This window comes from Marmota flaviventris, chromosome 1 (genome assembly GCF_047511675.1).
Source record: "Marmota flaviventris isolate mMarFla1 chromosome 1, mMarFla1.hap1, whole genome shotgun sequence".
NCBI classification, from domain to species: domain Eukaryota; kingdom Metazoa; phylum Chordata; class Mammalia; order Rodentia; family Sciuridae; genus Marmota; species Marmota flaviventris.
Genome location: NC_092498.1, coordinates 123,555,739 through 123,575,776, shown reverse-complemented (window position 1 = coordinate 123,575,776; position 20,038 = coordinate 123,555,739). Strand labels below are relative to the sequence as shown.

At 43.0% G+C, this 20,038-nt stretch overlaps 2 protein-coding genes, 1 long non-coding RNA gene and 2 pseudogenes across 6 annotated transcripts in view; all 5 read left to right on the top strand.

Annotated features, from left to right (window-relative positions):
• Znf10 (zinc finger protein 10) overlaps positions 1-2,128 on the top strand; it is a 66,271-nt gene extending 64,143 nt beyond the window's left edge. For 3 of the 4 annotated variants that reach the window (XR_011708420.1, XR_011708422.1, XR_011708416.1), the window contains 2 exons: positions 811-891; positions 2,050-2,128. The gene's annotated coding sequence lies outside the window, so the exon portion shown is untranslated. Of the gene's footprint in view, positions 1-810; positions 1,815-2,049 lie in introns of those variants that run through there. The other variant, XM_071615798.1, reaches the window with a different exon arrangement.
• LOC114105497 (zinc finger protein 268-like) lies at positions 1,069-2,708 on the top strand. Its single transcript, XM_027952023.2, has 2 exons — positions 1,069-1,080; positions 2,050-2,708. Exons 1-2 carry the CDS (start codon positions 1,069-1,071, stop codon positions 2,344-2,346), a joined length of 309 nt encoding a protein of 102 aa, XP_027807824.1. The 3' UTR covers positions 2,347-2,708.
• Positions 2,348-3,504, top strand: LOC139705464 (zinc finger protein 268-like; annotated as a pseudogene).
• Positions 3,505-3,547: 43 nt separating this feature from the next.
• Positions 3,548-4,762, top strand: LOC114105498 (zinc finger protein 268-like; annotated as a pseudogene).
• A 4,413-nt stretch (positions 4,763-9,175) lies between these two features.
• Positions 9,176-17,466, top strand: LOC139706746 (uncharacterized). Its single transcript, XR_011708402.1, has 2 exons — positions 9,176-14,529; positions 16,350-17,466. It is a non-coding gene; the product is annotated as an uncharacterized lncRNA (long non-coding RNA).
• The last annotated feature ends 2,572 nt before the right edge of the window (positions 17,467-20,038 follow it).

Sequence of the window (20,038 nt, the reverse complement as noted above, 5' to 3'; positions counted from 1 at the left end):
CTTTAGTCCCCCACCCCATGGAGCCTGTCTTCATGCTGTTCCTCCAAGTCCTCGTTTCCCCTCAGGTCTTCTCTTGCTGTTTCCTCTATGTCTGTGGGGGTCTTTGAGTATTCTTTTTTCTTTTAATTTTTTTTTTGGTTGTAGATGGACACAATACCTTTATTTTATTTATTTATTTTTGTGTGATGCCAAGGCTCGAACCCAGGGCCTCACACATGCTAGGCAAGCGCTCCACTTCTGAACCACAACTCCAGCCCCTCACCCCCTCCTTTATTCTTGTATGTTGTAACTCTGAGGTGTGTGTGTGTGTGTGTGTGTGTGTGTGTGTGTGTGTGTGTGTGTGTGGTACGTACTGCTGGGGATGGAGCCCAGGACTTTGTGCATGGTAGGCAAGTGCTCCACCACTGAGCAACTCCCCTGCTCATGTGTTGTAACTTTTAAAACCTTCTTAGTCCATTTTGGGTTCATATTAACTATACATAACATTGGGGTTAATTTTGACCAAGTAATAAAAGCATGGAATGTATTTTGTTATAACTCACTGCCAAGTATTTACCCGTTTGTGGGGAGCCACTCTGAATGACCCATGCCTTCTGATCGATCACTACATTTCGTGGTGACTTGGGCATTGTCCCAGCTCAAAAAGTAGAAGGCGTGTCTTCAGATGTAGGTGTCACCCCTGAGGTTGAATTACACTAACCTGTTCCTTGTAACCCTGCCCCTTCTGGCCTTTTTTGGATAGAACTTTCAAAGAACAAGAGTTCCCCCAATAAAAGCCCACTTCTGAACGTGCTCTCTCTCTCTTGCCAGCCTCTCGTGACTTTCTCTTGCTTTCCCATTTGGGAAGCCTGAGGCCGAGAGTGGAGAAGCCATCCAGAAGCTTGTTTTAAGGTAAAATGTGTGTCTGTGTTTTATTTGGTGTACCTAGAAATTCACGCAGGCGACCTTAACTTCAGCTCCCCGTGCAGGTCGGGGGCAGCACCCTTTCCCTCTCCCATTCCCTTTGCTCTAGTCTACTGATTTGTCTGCTCTTTGTTCACAGTTTATTTTTAAATTAGTGTCTTGTGGATGTACATAATGGTGAGTCACTGTAATGTATTCATAAATATGCATAGGAAGGTTAGATCAGATTTATTCCATTGTCCCTTATCTCATTTTTTCTCCCTCTCCCTCAACCCTTCAATCCCCTTCTTCTATGGTAGAGGTTCTTCTATTCCTTCATTACATTTATTCTCAGGTATTTCATATTATTTTTTAGGATATTGTGAATGAGATAGTTTTCCTAATTTCTTTTTCAGTCTTGCTATGTTACTGAGGCTGGTCCTTCTGATCCTCCTGCCTCAGTCTCCCCAGTTGCTGGAGTTATATACATGTGCCACATTGCCTGGCTTCTTGGTGTATGTTATTGAAGCACTTCCTTCAGTAGCACTTCCTTCCTGAGAAAGGGTGCATGTGATAGACCCTTTGAGCCTTGTGTATCTGACAATATTTTCACTCTCAGTATTGTCAGTTGTTCTGTTTTCTGTCTTCAAACACTACTAATGAGAGGTCTGATGCCATTTTAATTTTTGGTCCATTGTATGAAACTTTGTTTTGTTGTTCCTCTGGGAGTCTTTAAGAACTGCTCCTTATCCTAAGTAGCTTCATGATGATGGTCCATGTGATCTAGGTGTTCTGTGGGACATTATTCCCAAAGGGATTATGAGCTAATACGCAACACTCTCTGCCATTTCTACAGAGCTTAGCACAATGTTTGGTACATAAAATGTATACAGTATTTGTTGAATGAAACTAATGCTTAAAGATCCCATACAACTTCTTTATATTATGCTCACTGTTCCTTGAGCGGATTTGTTTTTGTTACATTATACAAAACTTGGAATTCAAAACCATCTTTATTTGTTGTTAGTTTCTTATAGCAGTCGATCTCTCTTTTAAGATCTGATGTCTGAAACTAAAAATCTTATGACATGGTAATTTTAATGCGGTTGTATACCATACCAGGATCATGTTGTTATTTATAACATGACTAATTATTTTCACTTCTAGACAAAATCTGGGAAATTGGTGATCATACAGAGAGGCAACAGGAGAACCAAGGCAAGGTGGGAAGTGTGGCAAAAAGCTTTGGATGTACTTCATTTGGAGAATTGTGTCTTCTCAGTACAAGTTATACTTAAAGACAATGTTCATAACTGTGGCACACATGAAAAGATGTTGAACTATGATATACTAATTATGAACTATGAAACTAACTATGCTGGAAAGAATCCTAATGGGTTTCACATACAGAGGGAATTATTATTTTATTCTAAGCATGGGCAAACTGTTACTGGAATTACATAATATGAAAATAACAAATCTGGGAAAACTGAACAAGACGTCACCACTTATTTGCCAGCAGGTGCATCATGGGGAGAAAGCCTATAGCAGCAGGTCATACCTTGTAGTGCATCAGCAAACTCCTGTGGAAGGGAAAATCTGTGAATGCAGTGGATGTGGGAAGGACTTCAGTAGTAAGGCATACTTCATTGTATGCCATAAAACCTACACAGGAGAGAAACTACATGAAAGCAGTGAATATGGGAAAGCTTTTGATTTCACTCCACAACATGTCACACATCAGAGGATTCGTACAGGCAGCGATCCCCATGAATGTTGTGAATGTGGGAATGTCTGCAAAAGAAAAGACTAGCTCATTCTACACCAGAGAAGTCATGCAGGACAGAAACCCTATGGGTGTGATGAATGTAGGAAAGCTTTTGGTTTTAAGTCACAGCTCATTATACATCAAAGAACTCACACAGGAGAGAAACCATATGAATGCAGTGAATGTAAGAAAGCCTTCAATACAAAGTCAAATCTTATGGTATATCAGAGAACTCACACAGGAGAGAAGCTCTATGTCTGTACTGACTGAGGGAAAGCCTTCACATTCAAGTCACAGCTCATTGTACATAAGGGGTACACACCGGAGTAAAGCCCTGTGGTTGTAATGAGTGTGGGAAAGCCTTCAGTTTGAAGTCACAGCTCATTGCGCATCAGAGAAGTTACACAGGAGTGAAACCATATGGATGTAATGAGTGTGGGAAGGCCTTTAGGAGCAAGTCCTACCTCATTATACACATGCGGACATACACAGGAGAGAAACTCCATGAGCGCAGTAGTTGTGGGAGGGCCTTCAGTTTTAATTCACAACTCATTATACACCAGGGAATTCACACAGGAGAGAGCCCCTATGAATGCCATGAATGTGGGAAAGCCTTCAGTTGGAAATACCAGCTCATTTCACACCAGAGAAGTCATGCAGGACAGAAACCCTATGGGTGTGATGAATGTGGGAGAGCTTTTGGTTTGAAGTCACAGCTCATTGTACATCAAAAAACTCACACACGGGCTGGGGATGTGGCTCAAGCAGTAGCACGCTTGCCTGGCATGCGTGTGGCCTGGGTTCGATCCTCAGCACCACATACAAACAAAGATGTTGTGTCTGCCAAAAACTAAAAAATAAATATTAAAATTCTCTCTCTCTCTAAAAAAAAATTAAAAAAAAACTCACACAGGAGAGAAACCATATGAATGCAGTGAATGTCAGAAAGCCTTCAATACAAAGTCAAATCTTATGGTACATCAGAGAACTCACACAGGAGAGAAACCCTATATCTGTACTGACTGTGGGAAAGCCTTCACATTCAAGTCACAGTTCATTGTACATTAGATGGTACACACTGGTAAAGCCCTATGGGTGTAATGAGCCTTCAGTTTGAAGTCACAGCTCATTGTGCATCAGAGAAGTCACACAGGAGTGAAACCTTATGTGTGCAATGAATGTAGCAAGGCTTTCAGGAGTAAGTCCTACCTCATTATACACATGCAGACACACACAGGAGAGAAGCCACATGCCTGCACTGAATGTGGGAAGTCCTTTACTTTCCATTCACGGTTAATTTTGCATCATAGAATTCATACAGGAGAAAAACCCTTTGAATGCAGGGAATGTGGGAAAACTTTTAATAGGAAAGACCAGCTCATTGCACATCAGCAAACTCATGCAGGCGAAAAACCCTATGTATGTAGCAAATGTGGGAAAGCCTTCAGCAGCAGGTCATACCTCATTATACATATGCGGCCTCATTCAGGAAAGAAACCATATGCATGTAGTGAATGTGGGAAAGCCTTCATTTGGAAGTCACTACTCCTTGTACATGAGTGAACTCATGTAGGGCAAAACCCTTATAAATGCAATCAGTGTAAGAAGTTCTTCAGTGGGAAATTACAGCTTGTCATACATCAGAGAATGCACATACGAGAGAAACCCTATGTGTGTAGTGAGTGTGATAAAGCCTTCATTAGGCAATCTCAGTTTATTGTACATCAGAGAACTCACTCAGGAGAGAAGCCCTATGGATGCACTGAATGTGGAAAGACCTTCTCTCAGAAGTCAATTCTCAGTGCACACCAGAAGACATATATAGGAGAGAAACCTTGCAAATGCTCTGAGTGTGGGAAAGCCTTTTGTTGGAAGTCACAACTTATTATGCACCAGAGAACTCATGCAGATGAGAAACATATTGATATATTTCATATCAGAAAATTTCTCTCAAAAGTTAATTCACAGGGAATAGCAACAAAATCATATAAAAGAGAAACTCAATTTGAGTCATCTCATTGTATGCCAGAAAACTCATTAAACAGAAATGTTTTCAATGGTTGGCATATGCCAGGAATCCACACAGTAATTACAAAAAGCTGTTCTTTTTAAAAAATATTTTTATTAGTTGTTGATGAAAAAATTTACTTATTTGTATGTGGTGCCGAGAATCAAACCCAGTGCCTCACACTCTACCGCTGAGCCACAATCCCAGCCCTCCAAAAGCTGTTCTTTGTGCTCCAAAATACTAGGAAATACACACAGGATGCTAAAAATTCAGCAAACCCTCTGAATGTTTTCAGCAGCAGATCTTTTATTTTACCTATTTATTTATTTTTTCAAAGAGGTCTCACTCTATTGCCCAGGCTGGTTTCAAGAATCTGGGCTCAAGTGACCCTCCTGCCTCATTCTCTCTAGTAGTGGGGACTATGGGTTCTTGCCACTGTACCTTGCTTCAATCTATACTTGTGGGAAACTGCAAGTTTCCCATGAGTGAGATGAGTGCTGGCAGTTTGTCTTAGTCCATGGTAAAGTTCATGGAGGAAGTTTTGTGAAGAAAATGAATGTGGAATGGACTCTGCTGACATTTATTATTTATTAGTCATTGGGATTTTAAAGAGAAAAATATTAGAACCAGTGAATGGCAGAACTATCAAAATTACAAATGTAGGAGTCAGGAGCCCATACCTTAGAGGACCATGCTATACATTATGGTTTCTGTTTTTTTTTTTTTTAATATTTTTTTACTTGTAGTTGGACATGATATCTTTATTTTATTTATTGTTATGTGGTACTGAGGATCGAACCCAGGGCCTTGCATGTGCTAGGTGAGCGCTCTACTGCTGAGCCATATCCCCAGCCCCATTATGGTTTCTTCATCTAGAAATGGCCAGCTTCTAGTGATGATGATGATGATGTAGGAGTGAAGATTTCTGATTGTATCACATGAGGGAAAGCCTCAGCAGTAAGGTTCACCTCATCAGGTATCAGAATGTTCATTCTAAAATGCCTCTTATTTCATTTAATCTGGAAAAATTTCCTTTAGAAATATTTTTTAAAATATTTTTTTTTTAGTTGTAGATGGTCACAATATCTTTATTTATTTTTATGTGGTGCTAAGGATTGAACCTAGTGCCTCACATGTGAGGCAGGTGCTCCACCATTGAGCCACAGTCCCAGCCCCTCCTTTAGAAATAATTTTAAGGGAAATTATTTTGTAGATGATCCAAGTTTTATGAAAAGATGGGAGGAAATATTGAACTTTAAATGGTAAACAAATACAATTTTTTAGTGTGTAAATAAATGTAATAATCAGAATTTCACTAAGAAATACATCCTAAGGCCTACAGAAATGATTTAAATATCTTCCTGGGTTACTTCATGTGGCTTTTGTATAGTTGGATGTTTGACTTAGAAATGCCGTGTGTGAAACAGATGGCATATACAGGATTGCTTACCAGAGTTCCTACCCTCTATACCAATATGTTTCTTAGTAAACACAAGTTGGTTTTTGTATAACTATGGCTAATAAAAATGAATTTTTAGCAACACCACAAATACTTCCTGTCATTTTCACCCTTAGTAAGCAGTCCTGGCAGTTAACTTGTTAGTTATGGAAATCAATATGATGCATATTCCATGGGTTGTTATAGCCTGGTTGCTGGCTAGAGCATCTTGATTTCTTTTCTTTTCTTGTTTTTTAGTTGTATATGGACTTATTGCCTTTATTTGTTTTTATGTGGTGCTAGGATCCAGTGCCTCACACATGCCAGGTAAGTGCTCCACCACTGAGCCCCAACTCCAGGCCCCATCTTGATTTCTTTTAAGAGAAGTAACCCTCACAGTGTAGGAGTCATGATGATGTGACTACCATTCAGAGTGCCCTGCATGATAACTAAGGTTGGCTGAAACATTCCATATTTTCAGTAAAATTCTCAAGAACAGAAAAGCAACCTGAGCTTTTGTTCTGTGGTAGCATCTTGATGTGATTGTTAATTAGTTCCTTCTGTATAGATTTGCCAGAACAGTTTTAATAAGTGTCATTTTTTTACTTAGTCACTTGTGTTTAAGTTGAATTATTTAGTATCCTTTTAATACACTAGGCAAGTTAACCATGAATGTGTGTGTTTTATTGCATAATAACTCAGACTGCTTCAGGAATTGGTGCCAGAGAGTGAAGTTTAGGCAGAAGCTTGCAAGGCTTTGTGGACAGTAGGGAATTGTGGTTTCATGTGGTAGGAGGGAAGGCTTTCATGTTCTGTGGCAGGAACTTGGCACATGGTATAAAGTAAGGAAGCTAACTGTTAGAATCATGCTTACATATGATTCTGTGCTCTGGGGGAAATGAGAAGTTGCTGCTGCTGAAAATTTTCAAACAACAATAACATGGGAAATGATGAGCTCAAAACATCGAGGTGGTGTGTCAAGCCAGGGGCTTTGAGAAGTGGTACAGCTGAGATGTTTGTGTATAGCTGTAGAATCAGGGTGGTGAAAATCAAATCCAGTTGCTTTCACAGAGACACTTTCCTTCAACCTCGGCACATTCTTTATGTGAATGAGCATTGATTGGGAAGAGCAGGATCCTGGCAGATTAGGGCTATCTGTGAAAACTATGAGGATTCAGCACTGTAAATATTTCTGAAACACTCTCCATTTTGTGCTATTTATTTGAGAAGGGAATTGAACTGCTCCCTGAGGGGAGGAAGCTATTGATTTCTGAATGCCCAGTATTTGTGGTGTTCTACTCATTATTCAGAATCCAGTCTCAAAATTTTGGGGTGTAACAGTGGTAGAGTGCTTGCCTAGCACATGTGAGGCACTGGGTTTGATCCTTACTACCACATAAAAAATAAAAAAACAAAGATGTTTAAGAAAAAAGATATCTGGGGTGGAGACGGATGATTGACAGAGAGAAACCTATGTAAAGAGTTGCAAATATTTACTAAAGTCTATATATCCTAATCTGGTAAACTGTAAAAGTGTATTTTGTCATTGATGTACCAAATAAGAACAAGCTCCTAAGAGAAAGTGCAAATTCAGGTAACTACCAACTAGGCTTAGGTTTAAGTTTGCCATCTTATCTAGTGACCTCAGCACATAGAAGGCAGAAGTGTTACAGAGTTAAGGATAAATGTTCTTAAATGAAAAATTTTTCAGATGATTGAAACTTGACAGGAATGAAGCTTTCATTTATGAGCAGTAAGAAGTCCTGGATCTGTCACCAGTAAACCAATAATTCCACCACTGGCTTGTACATTTAGTAAGTCCCTCTATTGCTCCCCAGCACAGTAAAGACAAAGGTTCTAGAAGCTTCAGGAATAGTTAATAATTGTATGGGTGTTTGTGTGTGTGTGGGGAAGCCAAGGAGAGATCATTTCAACAGTTTACAAACTGCCATCAAATAGACATTTGGGAGAGAAATTACTTGCAAATAATATTTGTGAATATGGACTTATTCTCAGGCTGGGGATATAGCTCACTTGGTAGAAGACTCACCTGGCAAGTGTGAGACCCTGGCTTCAATCCCCTTTTCCTCCCCCCATCCTAATGGTATTATAGCTAATGAATGTATACCTGGCCAAAAATAAAAATAAAAAAAAGACATACTAGGGCTGGGGGTGTGGATCAGTGGTAGAGCACTTGCCTAGCATATGTGAGGCACTAGGTTCAATTCTCAGCACCACATAAAAATAAATAAAACAAAAGTATTGTGTCCATCTACAGCTAAAAAAGTAAATAAGACATACTAGGTTTAACAGACTTCTAATGGTGAGCTTAATCTCCTTTCATGCCCACAGATCACTCTACTCACAATGGCAATGTGCTCTAAACTGCATGTCTCCACTGTCCTTGAAGCTAAATGTGACCATGCTTCTAAACTAGTTACTAGTTCTGACTAATAAAGTGGAAATAGAAATTGTTGAGAAGATGCAATGGAAAGTTCCCCTAGAAGAGAAAGAGCTGGGGAGAGCCCCAGTGTCTTAACCTTTCCTCTTTTCTATTTGCAACACCTGATAGAGAGGAGCCATCTCGAAACCCAAATTTGTCTTGAGGGAAACTGAGTCAAATGTACAGCAGGAAAAGGCTGCCTCTGGGAACTAGGGAGGTCTTTTACACATAAGAAATTTACTGCCCATTTCAGTCACCTTTCTTGTGAGGATTGTACTTGGAAGACAGTTGTATGTTTGGAAAGTTTACAGTTAGAAGTCTTTTAATGTAATTAACCACACTACTATTTTTTTATGGCATTGGGGAAGGCAAAAGTCTATCAAAAAGAATGCAAGTATGTTAACCATAAAGGAAGTACAATAAATAGATTTTGTTAAAATAAAGAAATATGGGCTGGGGTTGTGGTTCAGTGGCAGAGCATTCACCTGACACACGTGAGGAACTGGGTTCGATCCTCAGCACCACATAAAAAATGAATAAAATAGAGGTATTGTGTCCATCTACAACTAATATATATATATATATATATATATATATATATATATATATATATATATATATATATATATACCAAATTTGCCTCCAAGACATCTTTAAGAAAATCAGAAAAGGCTGGGAATATATATAATTCCGTGAGCACTTGCCTGCCATGCACAAGACCCTGAGTTCAATTCCCAGTACTGTATTAAAAAAAAAAAAAGGACAAGCTTGGCTGGGATGTGGCTTCATGGTAGGGTGTGTTTAGCATGCATGGGACCCTGGATTCCAGCTATAAGAAGCAAAGCAATAAAAGTAGAAATTAAGAAAAATCACAACCCAACATGAACCAGGCAAAGGATATGTGTAAAAACTCCAGAGAAAGGAAAACCAAATCGACAATATGCATATGGAAATGTGCTTATGGGCACAATCCTTCAACAACACAGCATGGTGATGCACAAGTCCACCCTGCAAAGTGGATAAAACATCCCACAGTTTCCAATGCCATTAAGGATGTGGAGGAACTGGAACTCATGTGCTGAAGGGAGTATAAATTTGGATAGCTACTTTGGGAAATTGACAGTTTCTTCTGGAAACAAAGTTGCCCATGGTATAATTCAGCATTTTAACTGCTCGCTATATCCCAAGAGAAATAAGTGCATGCCTGTGCTACCAAGTATTAGGAGAATGCCCATAGTGCCTTTGATGAAACACTGCAGCCTGTTCACGTATTAGTGTTTGAGTGCCCAATCATTTTGTGGCACATTAAGCCACAAACTTCTATACAGTAAGGAAAAGTAAAGATACTTGGAACAGCATAAGTGAATGAATCTCAGAATGCTGTTGAGCAGAAGCAGCCAGGCTCCAGAACATGCAGTATGATCATTCCCTTTATATGAAATTTAAGAAAAGACTATGGCAACAGAAGCCAAGAACAATGGTTGCCTTTGGGGTATGTTGCCAGCGAGGGGCACTAATGTATGGCTGTCAGGAGCTGTCTTGGTCTGAGTGCTAGCGATGACCCCACCCAGCTATGTACACATACAGTCCAGAGTCATGATTCTGAGGGCTAGTTATCACCCAACCTATCTAGCTACAGATACAGCCCATGGTCATGATTCCGAGTGCTAGTGACAACTCCACCCACCTAAGTACAGAAACAGTTCAGGGTCATGATTCTGAGTGTTAGTGACAACTCTGCCCACATATGTATAGATACAGCCAAAGTCATGATTCTGAATGCTAGTGATGACCCCACCCATATAGGTACAGATACAGCCCAGGGTCATGGATGACTTAAGGTGGAGCAGTGGCTACTTGGGGTGGGGGTACAGAGTGGATGTGGACATGAGAGATTTAGGGTCCTGGAATTGGTGATCATGCATATATATACATGGAAAATCAGAGGTGTACACTGGACATGTGTACACCATCTAAGTTATAGCTCTTTAGGAATAATACAAAATCAGAATCTTTAACATTCAAGAAGCTCACAATGCAGCTGGGTGTGGTGGCTCAAGCCTGTAATCCCATTGGCTCCAGAGGCTGAGGCAGGAGGATCATGATTTCAAAGCCAGCTTCAGCAAAACCAAGGCGTTAAGCAACTCAATGAGAGCCTGTCTCTAAATAAAATACAAAATAGGGCTGTGGATGTGGTTCAGTGGTCAAGTGCCCCTGAGTTCAATATCCAGTACCAAAAAATAAAAAAGAATTTCATAATGCACTTTGATTTTCTTGGGCTTATATTTCTTATCAACTTTTTGTATGCAATATTGAGCTAACAAAATGCTGAATATTTGTTATTCAGATGCATCCAGTCATTCTTTCACAACAATAACTGTTTTCTCCTGCCCAATGTGAGGTAGGCAGCCAACAACTCCTTTTAAGAGATGCAGTTCTCTAGAGAAGGGACTCTGACTCACCTCTCATGTCACCTCTGAGGACAGCATTGTGAAAGGGCAGAGTGAAGACAGGTCAGGTTATAGCAAGATCCCCCTCCACATCAGTGCTACTGATACCAGGAGGACCTAGAGGTGGCCAGATGGGCTTCAAACCTGTCCTCTACCAGCCTCTGAATGGGAGATGATGGCAGAGCACTCATCTCACCTGGGAGTGCTGCATGGCCTGAGATGCCATGGGGCACATTCCTCCAGTGGCTCCCAGCCAGAGGGAAAGAAGCCCCAGGGGTTGAGTTACCTTACTTGTCCTTGTAACCCCGCCCCTCTTGATCTTTTTTGTATGAAAATTTCTAAAGAATGAGAGTCCCCCCAATAAAAGACCACTCCTGAATGGGCTAGCTCTCTCTCTTGCCAGCTTCTCATGACATTCCTCACTCTCCCATTTGGGGAGCTTGAGGCCTAGGGCAGAGGAATTATCCCAGGGCTTAAATTAAAGGTAAATTGTGTGTCTGTGTTTTATTTGATACCTTAGGAAATTCACTTGAGTGACCCTTAGTTTAGCTGCCTGCACTGGCTGGGGGCAGTATGACCACACAGTGAAGATGGTAAAAGACCATAAGCAGGATATTCAAGCATTATGGGATAACATTAAAAGACCAAATTAAAAAATTATTGGGATTGAGTGAGGCATAGAGTTACAAACAAAGTAATGAAACAATATCATAAAGATTTCCCAACATGAAGAATGAATTGGAAAATCAAGTGCAAGAAGCTTACAGGACATCAAATGTACAAAATCAGAACAGATCTACACCAAGTCACATTATAATGAAAATGCCTAGCATACCGAATAAGAAGACAATTTTAAAGGCCACAAGAGAAAGGAATCAGATTACATATAGGAGGAAAACAATTAGGGTCTCTGCAGACTTTTCAACCCACACCCTGAAAGCTAGAATTCCTGGAACAACATATACCAAGCTCTGAAAGAAAATGGATGCCATCCAAGAATCTTATATACAGCAAAATTAAGTTTTAGATTTGATGATGAAATAAAAATCTTCCATGATAAACAAAAGTTCAAAGAATTTACAACTGGAAAGCCTGCACTACAAAGCATACTTGGCAAAATATTCCATGAGGAGAAAATTAAAAACAACAATGAAAATCAGCAAAGGGAGGTATTACACTAAAGGAAAAACAAATCCAGTACTATAAGGTGCCTTGTTCAAAACTAGTGTGGACCTGTGTCCCCCATTGTCCCCACAGAAGACCTCCATTCTCCCCTCCCTTAGATCCTGAACTCCAGTCAATGACATTTTTTCCCCTAGAACATAGCTTCCCCTCTACAGCCTTGGTTTTTAGGTTGCCTCAGAACTTAGGCCAGGGGTCATCTCACCAGGCCTAAGACAGCATAGCGCTGGTCCCACCCCAGCACCTGGGATCCCACTGTGTAACCAAACTTGGTAGGCTGCCCCTCAGTCCCAACTGGTATTCCTGTAGTGGGTGTAGCTTCCCTCAGTGTCTGCCAGGAGGGCCCAGGAGGAGCTAGGTGGATAGTTGGGCACAGAGCGGCTGAGGCTTCAGACTGTCTGCTTTGAGGGCTGAATAAGAATGCTAGACTACACTACCCAGAATCCTTGGGGGCCTGAATCTTCCAGAGGTCATATGGTGGGGCCTGCATGGGCAGAACACTGTCCAGAATCCCTGGGTGTGCCCAGATGAATGTGCCTGTGTTTCCTAGGGGCCTCTGTGGTGAGGGTTATGTTGGTAGAGCACTGAAGTGTACTGCCCAGGAACATTTGGGATGAGGGTGGGGGAGGAATTAGTGGGCAGAATGACAGAATATATTCTCCAGAATCCCTGGGTGCAGAGTCCAGGTGAGTGTGAGGCCTGCATTGGTAGAACACCAGAATACATTACCTGGAATCAGCAGGGGGCAAGAGCTTCCAGAGGCCATCATGGTGAGGACTGCATGGACACTGAACTACCACTGCTACTATCCAAAATCTGTGGAGGTGCCTGGATGAATGTGCCCCTGTGGCTCCTAGAGGCCTCTGTGGTGAGGACTATATTGGTAGAGCACTGAGGCTTACTACCCAGCTTCCTTAGGGGGTGCACAACTCCTCTGAGCCTTTGAGGTGAGGGTGGGAGGAGGCATTGGTGGGCAGAACAGACTACACTCTCCATATCCTCTGGTGGGGCAGGGTCCAGGTGAATGTGAGGGCTGCATTGGTAGAACAACAGACTGCACTACCCAGAATCTCCAGGGACCCACAGCTCCCCAGAGCCTCTGTAGTGAAGGGGGCAGTGACAGGAGAACTGCATTACCCAGAAACCTCAGGGGGCTACAGATCCAAGGAGTCTTTGCAGTGGGGTGGGAGGCAGCCCCAGACAGGATGGACTGTACTACCCAGAATCCCTGGGGCATGGAAAGGGAAGATGTGCAGCCTGCAGCTCCCAGAAGCTTCTGGGAGCTTCACTTCTGTGTGTAGATTCTCCTCACATTGAGAGTGGACACTGTTGAATGGCCATAATCCTAAAATGGAGGCAGTCCTTGGCAAAGTAACTATCTCAAAGACTACACTTCCCAGAGGCTTCTGTGGCATCTTCTGTTTTCTGCCTCCAGCCCAGGCCTTGAACACAAAGATGGCAAGTCCATTGCACCCTGTGGACTGGGCACTCAGCCATGTGCACCTGCTGAATGTGGTTCCTCTGCCTCTGCTCCATGGGCTTCAGCTGTGCTTGGAGGGGCTGAGTGCAGCGGATGGAGCTTAGGTGGTCCCCTTGACTCCTTTCTCTCCTCTTCTGAATGTTCACTTGTAATGATGTCACAGATAAATTCAACAAGACATCAGGTAAAGCAGTGGGAACAGATTTTATTAGATAAACAATCATGGTAGAGGAAAGACCTGAACTCCTTTATGATCTGTGCAGAGTTAATTTGGGTATTTTAAAGGGGAAGTGAGGGATGGGGAAGAGTATGAGCATAGGAGTCAGTGAAGTAAAAAATAGACTTAGTCATTGTAAATGCAATTAGGCCAATCGTGTTTGTGACAGTTGTCTAAGAATTCTGTCTTCCCACAGAGACTGGGAGAGAGGCCTTATCCTGCTAGATGATTACATTTCAAGGGAATGGCTCTCAGTTTCTGAGAGAGGCCCTTCTGTGTTGCAAGAGATGCATGTTGTCAATTGTAAACCCTTTCTTGTGGTGAGCCGTTCCTATAGACTGTGGCCGCCATTAGAAGATGGCGCCAGCTTCCACTGTGGCCTGTGATAAACAACTCCTTTTTTGGAGAGTTGGCACATAATCCCTTATCACCCTATGAGAAAGCTCCACGTGGCAGCTTTGCATTGGGGCTTGAGATGCTTTATTAAGGCTGGGAGGGGCATCCAAGAGGGAGAAGAAGAAATATCAAGGACCTGAATAAACTGCTGAAAGAAGATTCCTGAGTTGCGTCTTCCATGCAGGCAAGGGGTCGCGACAAGTGGTGCCGAGACCCGGGAACCAGAACTTTCAGCAGTCAGGGGTGGTGCACCGGTTAGTCCCAGGTAAGTGGGATCCGCGACCAAAGCGGGGTTAGTCCCAGGTAAGTGGGATCCGCGATCAAAGCGGGGTTAGTCCCTAGTAAGTGGGATCCGCGACCAAAGCGGGGTTAGTCCCTAGTAAGTGGGATCCGCGACCAAAGCGGGGCAGCTCTTCTGAAAATACAGAGAGAGCCTTACATTTTATTGCAGCTGCACTGTGTACTTTCGCTTCTACTTTCGCTTTTGTTTTTTGTGCTTCCTTTGTTGTTGTGTCATGGGTGCCGCATCTTCAAGTCCGCTTCTCCTGGCCCTAGATGGCCTGTTGCGTTCCAAGGGCCTGGAAGTGAAACATAGTACTTTACAGAGATTTTTACAGAAGATAGATATCGCTGCACCGTGGTTTGCATTTTCGGGCAGCCTTACTGTACCTAGTTGGGATAAATTAGGCAAAGATCTGGACTTTGCTTCTGAGCAGGGCATATTAGAGGGTGGGGTGATACCCCTTTGGAAAATGGTCCGTAGTTGCCTTACAGATGGTAAATGCCAAGAAGCTGTGAGTGAGGGTCAGGCCGTTCTTGAACAACTACATGAGGAAAAATCTGAAAGATCACATAGTGAAGTGGCAGAGAGTATCAAAAGTAACAGTAGTGAGAAGGCAAAAGAGCCTGAAGATAAAAATAGGAGAAGGCTCTACCCAGACTTGACTGAATTCAGAAAGCCTGAGAACACAAGCGACTCAGAGAGTTCTGAGGACCTTGATATATTGTTACAACAACTACATAAGATAAAAATGAAAAAGAAGAAAAAGGAGACACAAGGCACGCATGCCTACTGTAAGAAGGGGGAGGGATCTAATATTGGTCAACAGAATTCTGAGGAGGAGGAGGTTGAAAATTTAGAAGAAGATATGATGCCTGTTGCCCCACCCCCGTATGTGGGGGGGAGCCAAGGTTCCGGGAGATCTTTTCATGCGCAAGTTTGGAGGACAGTTAATACAGATATGGGACTTGCGTACCCGGTGTTTCAGGACAATAATAGGGGAAGATATCATGAGCCTTTAGACTTTAAGATAGTTAAAACCTTGGCAGAATCCGTCTGCACTTATGGCATAGATGCCGCTTTCACTCTCACTCAGGTGGAGGGACTTACTAGATTTTGTATGACTCCCTCAGATTGGGCTAGTCTAGTCCGCGCTTGTGTTTCCCCAGGGAAATATTAGGAGTCCAAAGTTGGCTGTTTAATGTTTCTGGCATTACCCAAGACTCGGAGCGAGGTAGGAGGCTTAAAATTTTTGCAAATAATTCACAATTATCTAATGCTACATTACCCTCCGCAGCAGTCTGTCTCCAATCTCTGTTCCTGTTTCTTTTGGCTAATGTTACATTACAGGGGATGCTTAATTGTTCTAATGTTACTTGTTACTTGTCTGAGTGTTGGAATGGCTCCTGGACTACGGCAGTGATTATGAAAATTCCAACCTTTGTCCCGATCCCAGTTACTGCAGATCCAGAGTCTTTTCCTATTGTTGAACTGATTAGAGCCCGTAGAGATTTTGGAATAACGGCAGCTATAGTGACAGCTGTGGCGGTATCTGCTGCTGCAGCAGTTACAGCTGGAGTAGCCATGGCCAGCCAAGTACAAACTGCTGCCACTATTAATCAGGTTATTCAACAAACATCCACCGTACTTGAATCCCAAAGTAAAATTAATCAACACATTTTATCTGGGATTTTGGCTGCTAATCAAAGGATAGATCTGCTTCAAGCTCAAGTTGAGGAATTGTCTGACCTAGTACATTTGGGTTGTATTGATCAACGTGCACATTTATGTATAACCTCTGTCAGATTTAATGATTCCAGAAATGCCTCCTGCATCATCGGGGAATATCTATCCGGAACCTGGTCCTTGGAAGCAGAAAACTTGATCCAGTCTCAACCAACTCAGATTGCTGTTTTGAATAGTACCTGTGTCGAACCAGTGACTTTGGGTCAATTCACCAGTTGGCTGTCCTCTGCCTTTTCCTTTTTTAAGGAATGGGTGGGAGTGGGCATTTTTGGGGCAATGTGTTGCTTCGGTGTTGTACTTTGTTTGTGGCTTCTCTGTCGTCTTAAAACTCGCCATGCAAAAGAGAAGGCTATGATCGTACAGGCTCTTGCGGCCTTAGAAAATGGCATTTCTCCACAAATCTGGCTTGCACATCTTAAACAGTGATTTCTGGGCATGGTCATTGCACCCCAAGTTAATTTCACATTGCACTGGGATTGGCGTGCCCTCTTTCCTATGCTTTCTCAGTGCTGAATAGCCCTTGCACTCTGCAGGTCTTGTTACCATTGCACGCAGATGGGTTTCAGGACTGGTCTTTCTTCTCGGCTACAGACTCTTTACCTTCCTCTGGGGCTTAGGGATTGTGTTGCCAACTTAAATTTTGTCATCATTACCAGGCTACCTGTGTTATCCTACTTCTCATCGTCGTCACGATGCAGGATGCGAGGCAAGGCACTGCACTTGAGTGATCCCTCAACGGACCTCAAGGAAAGCATGTCCTATTGCATGCGGGTTTGACGTCCACGCCCCGCCCTACGAAAAAAGGCGTCGGCTGATATGGGATCAGGTCTGGGGAAGGCGCCTCCTTAGGACTGAACCATACATTGCAGCCACTTCTGCACAGTGGGATAGGACCTCTACTTTCGCCTGCATTGTTTTATAAAACAGAAGGGGGAACTGTGGTGAGCCGTTCCTATAGACTGTGGCCTCCATTAGAAGATGGCGCCGGCTTCCACTGTGGCCTGTGATAAACAACTCCTTTTTTGGAGAGTTGGCACGTAATCCCTTATCACCCTATGAGAAAGCTCCACGTGGCAGCTTTGCATTGGGGCTTGAGATGCTTTATTAAGGCTGGGAGGGGCATCCAAGAGGGAGAAGAAGAAATATCAAGGACCTGAATAAACTGCTGAAAGAAGATTCCTGAGTTGCGTCTTCCTTGCGGGCAAGGGGTCGCGACACTTTCTAAATGATTGGAGAAAGGGAGGTTGAGGGCCTGTCATCAGGTGTTGTAAGTTTTCCTGGAAGCCTTGAGCTTTCCTCAGGCAGTTGTTTTGATGGACATGGTGGAGGTCGTGGAGCTGGAGGTGGGGGTGTTTCACATAAGGCACAAACTATGCTGAGTCCCTGAGCTCAGGGGATTTGCTTCCAGCAGGGTGTGTGGACTTGGGGGAACAACTATCTTCCTACCTGCCTCAGGAGGCCTGAGCTCATGCATCCCCCACCAGGAAGCCCCCACCAGACTCAAGAGGGCAGAGGCAGTGACTGCTCTGCCTTCAGCTGCTGTGGGGAGTGCCAGCCCTCAGCCCTCCCAGGAAACATGCAGAGTCCTTAGCTATCCCTGTGTTGGCCTGTGGCCTCTTCTGCAGCCAGAAGGGCCTGGAGTTCCACAAAGGAGATGCCTGTAAGGGAGGCACAGTTGGAGGCCTGGGCTGTGGGAGGACATTTTGCTCCTCCTGTGCTGAACAGGGAGTATGCTAGTCCTAAAAGTCAGAATCCTGACTCAGCAAGCTGCATCATGCCCATTTTGGGGAAACAGACTAAAGTCCCTGGAGCTGACCCTTGAGTGGGACTAGGCCTTCTGAGAAGGAGTGTCTATGCAATTATCAGAGGCCCTGGATGGAGGCAGGAGGTCCCTCTTCAGCGCTTGCACTTAGCCTCTGTGGGGAGATATATTCATCCTCAGTGTCCTGACAACCAGCCCCTCCATTCCCTTCTCCCCTTTCTGTCTTGTTTGACCCCCAGGCTGTTCTACCCTCACCCTGCTCGGGCCCAGTGGACCCAGGTGAGATGCCTTGACCAGGTGGAACATCCTCTCCTTTGCCTCATGAGATTAAAAGGGACATTTTTGCTGTTACAAGCTATGGATGGCTGGGAGGTAGAGTTGAAGGACATGTAAAGGGTGGGATTTGTCTAGTTCTGTGCTTTCTGGGGTCCAGGAACAGCAAGATGGAGGCTCAGTGTCCAGTTCCAGGAAAGCTGACCTCTTACCACTCCTTTCCTCATCCTCCACTGGCCGTAGGAGGTTGAAAGCTGAGGCCAGAGTCTCCAGACAGTCAGGGAGGGAAGTGAACACCTGACAGTGGTCATGGCCTGTGAAGTGCCCTGTTCCTGCCCCCTCTCTATGTGAGGTGAGCTTGGGGAGAGAAGTATCTGCAGAGAGTGGGGCAGAATGTGCCTGTATCATTGTCCTAGAGCTGCCTAGCAAAGCACTACAAACTGGATAGCTTAGACACACAGAGTCTTGTTGCCTCAGAGCTCTGGAATCGAGGTGTTGGATGCATTCCCCGGGATGGTCACTGCAGCCTCTCTAGTTTCCTGGCTTTGTCAGCAGAGCTCCAGTCTCCACAAGGGTGTTTTTCCTGTGTGCATTTCTGTGTCTGATTCCTCCTATTTATAAGATACAAGGCTATGTAGATTTTTTTCTGTAAATTTTATTATTTTGCATTTGAAAATTTAACTTTATGGATTATTTTGAGTAGCTTTTTGGATAAGCCATAAAGATTGTGTTCATTATATTCCAAATGGGTTTGACATAGTTCATTTTTTTTTTCATGATTGTTCTGTAGCCTTTTGTGGTACAGACTTTTTCTCTCCATCAAGTTGCCTTTGTCCCTTTGACAGGACCATTTGACTGGTTTTACATGGGTCTTTTTTGGGCTCATTATTCTGTTCCTTTTGTCTATTTCCAATTCCTTTTCCAATGCCACACTCTGGGATCACTGAAGCTTTATGATAAGTGCTTACAACCAGATGTGTAGAGTCTTGAACTATTTTTTTAAAAAATATCTTTATTTTGTTTATTTTTATGTGGTGCTGAGGATCAAACCCAATGCTTCACATGTGTGAGGCAAGTACTCTGCCACTGAGCCACATTCCCAGCCCCCTTTTGAGCTATTTTTGTTCACTCCTATGTCAATGGTTGAATTGATCCTGAACAAGGAAAATCTCTGCATTTATTTATGTTTCTTTTTATTCCTTTCAACCATGTTTCAAAGTTTTCTGAATGCATACTTGTATATATTTTGTCAGAGTAATCCTTCAGTATTTCAATTTCAGGAATGCTATTTTTTAAAAATTAATATTCCAGGAATTCCTATGTTGCCTCATCAGTTTCCTTTTGTCCCCTAGCCATCTGCTTTGCCTCTTGATATTTCCATCTGTCTTGGGCTATTTTCTGTTGCTATATCTTCACAACTGAGACTGAGTCATTCATTAAAAAAACGATTTTTAGTGCCGGGGATATAGCTCAGTTGGTAGAGTGCTTGCCTTATAGGCTCTGGGTTCAATCCCCAGCACCAAAAGGAAAAAAAAAATATTAATTTTAAGGTGTGTAGAAAATCCCAGGTCAGGGGGCTAAATCTGTTGAAGACCTTTTTCTGGAGGGGACTCTGCAGTATCCTGAGACACTGCATGATGAGACCAGCTGTGCCAGAGAGCTAGCTTTTGTAGCAAATCTGTTCCCTTGACAACTCATTGATCCACTAATTAA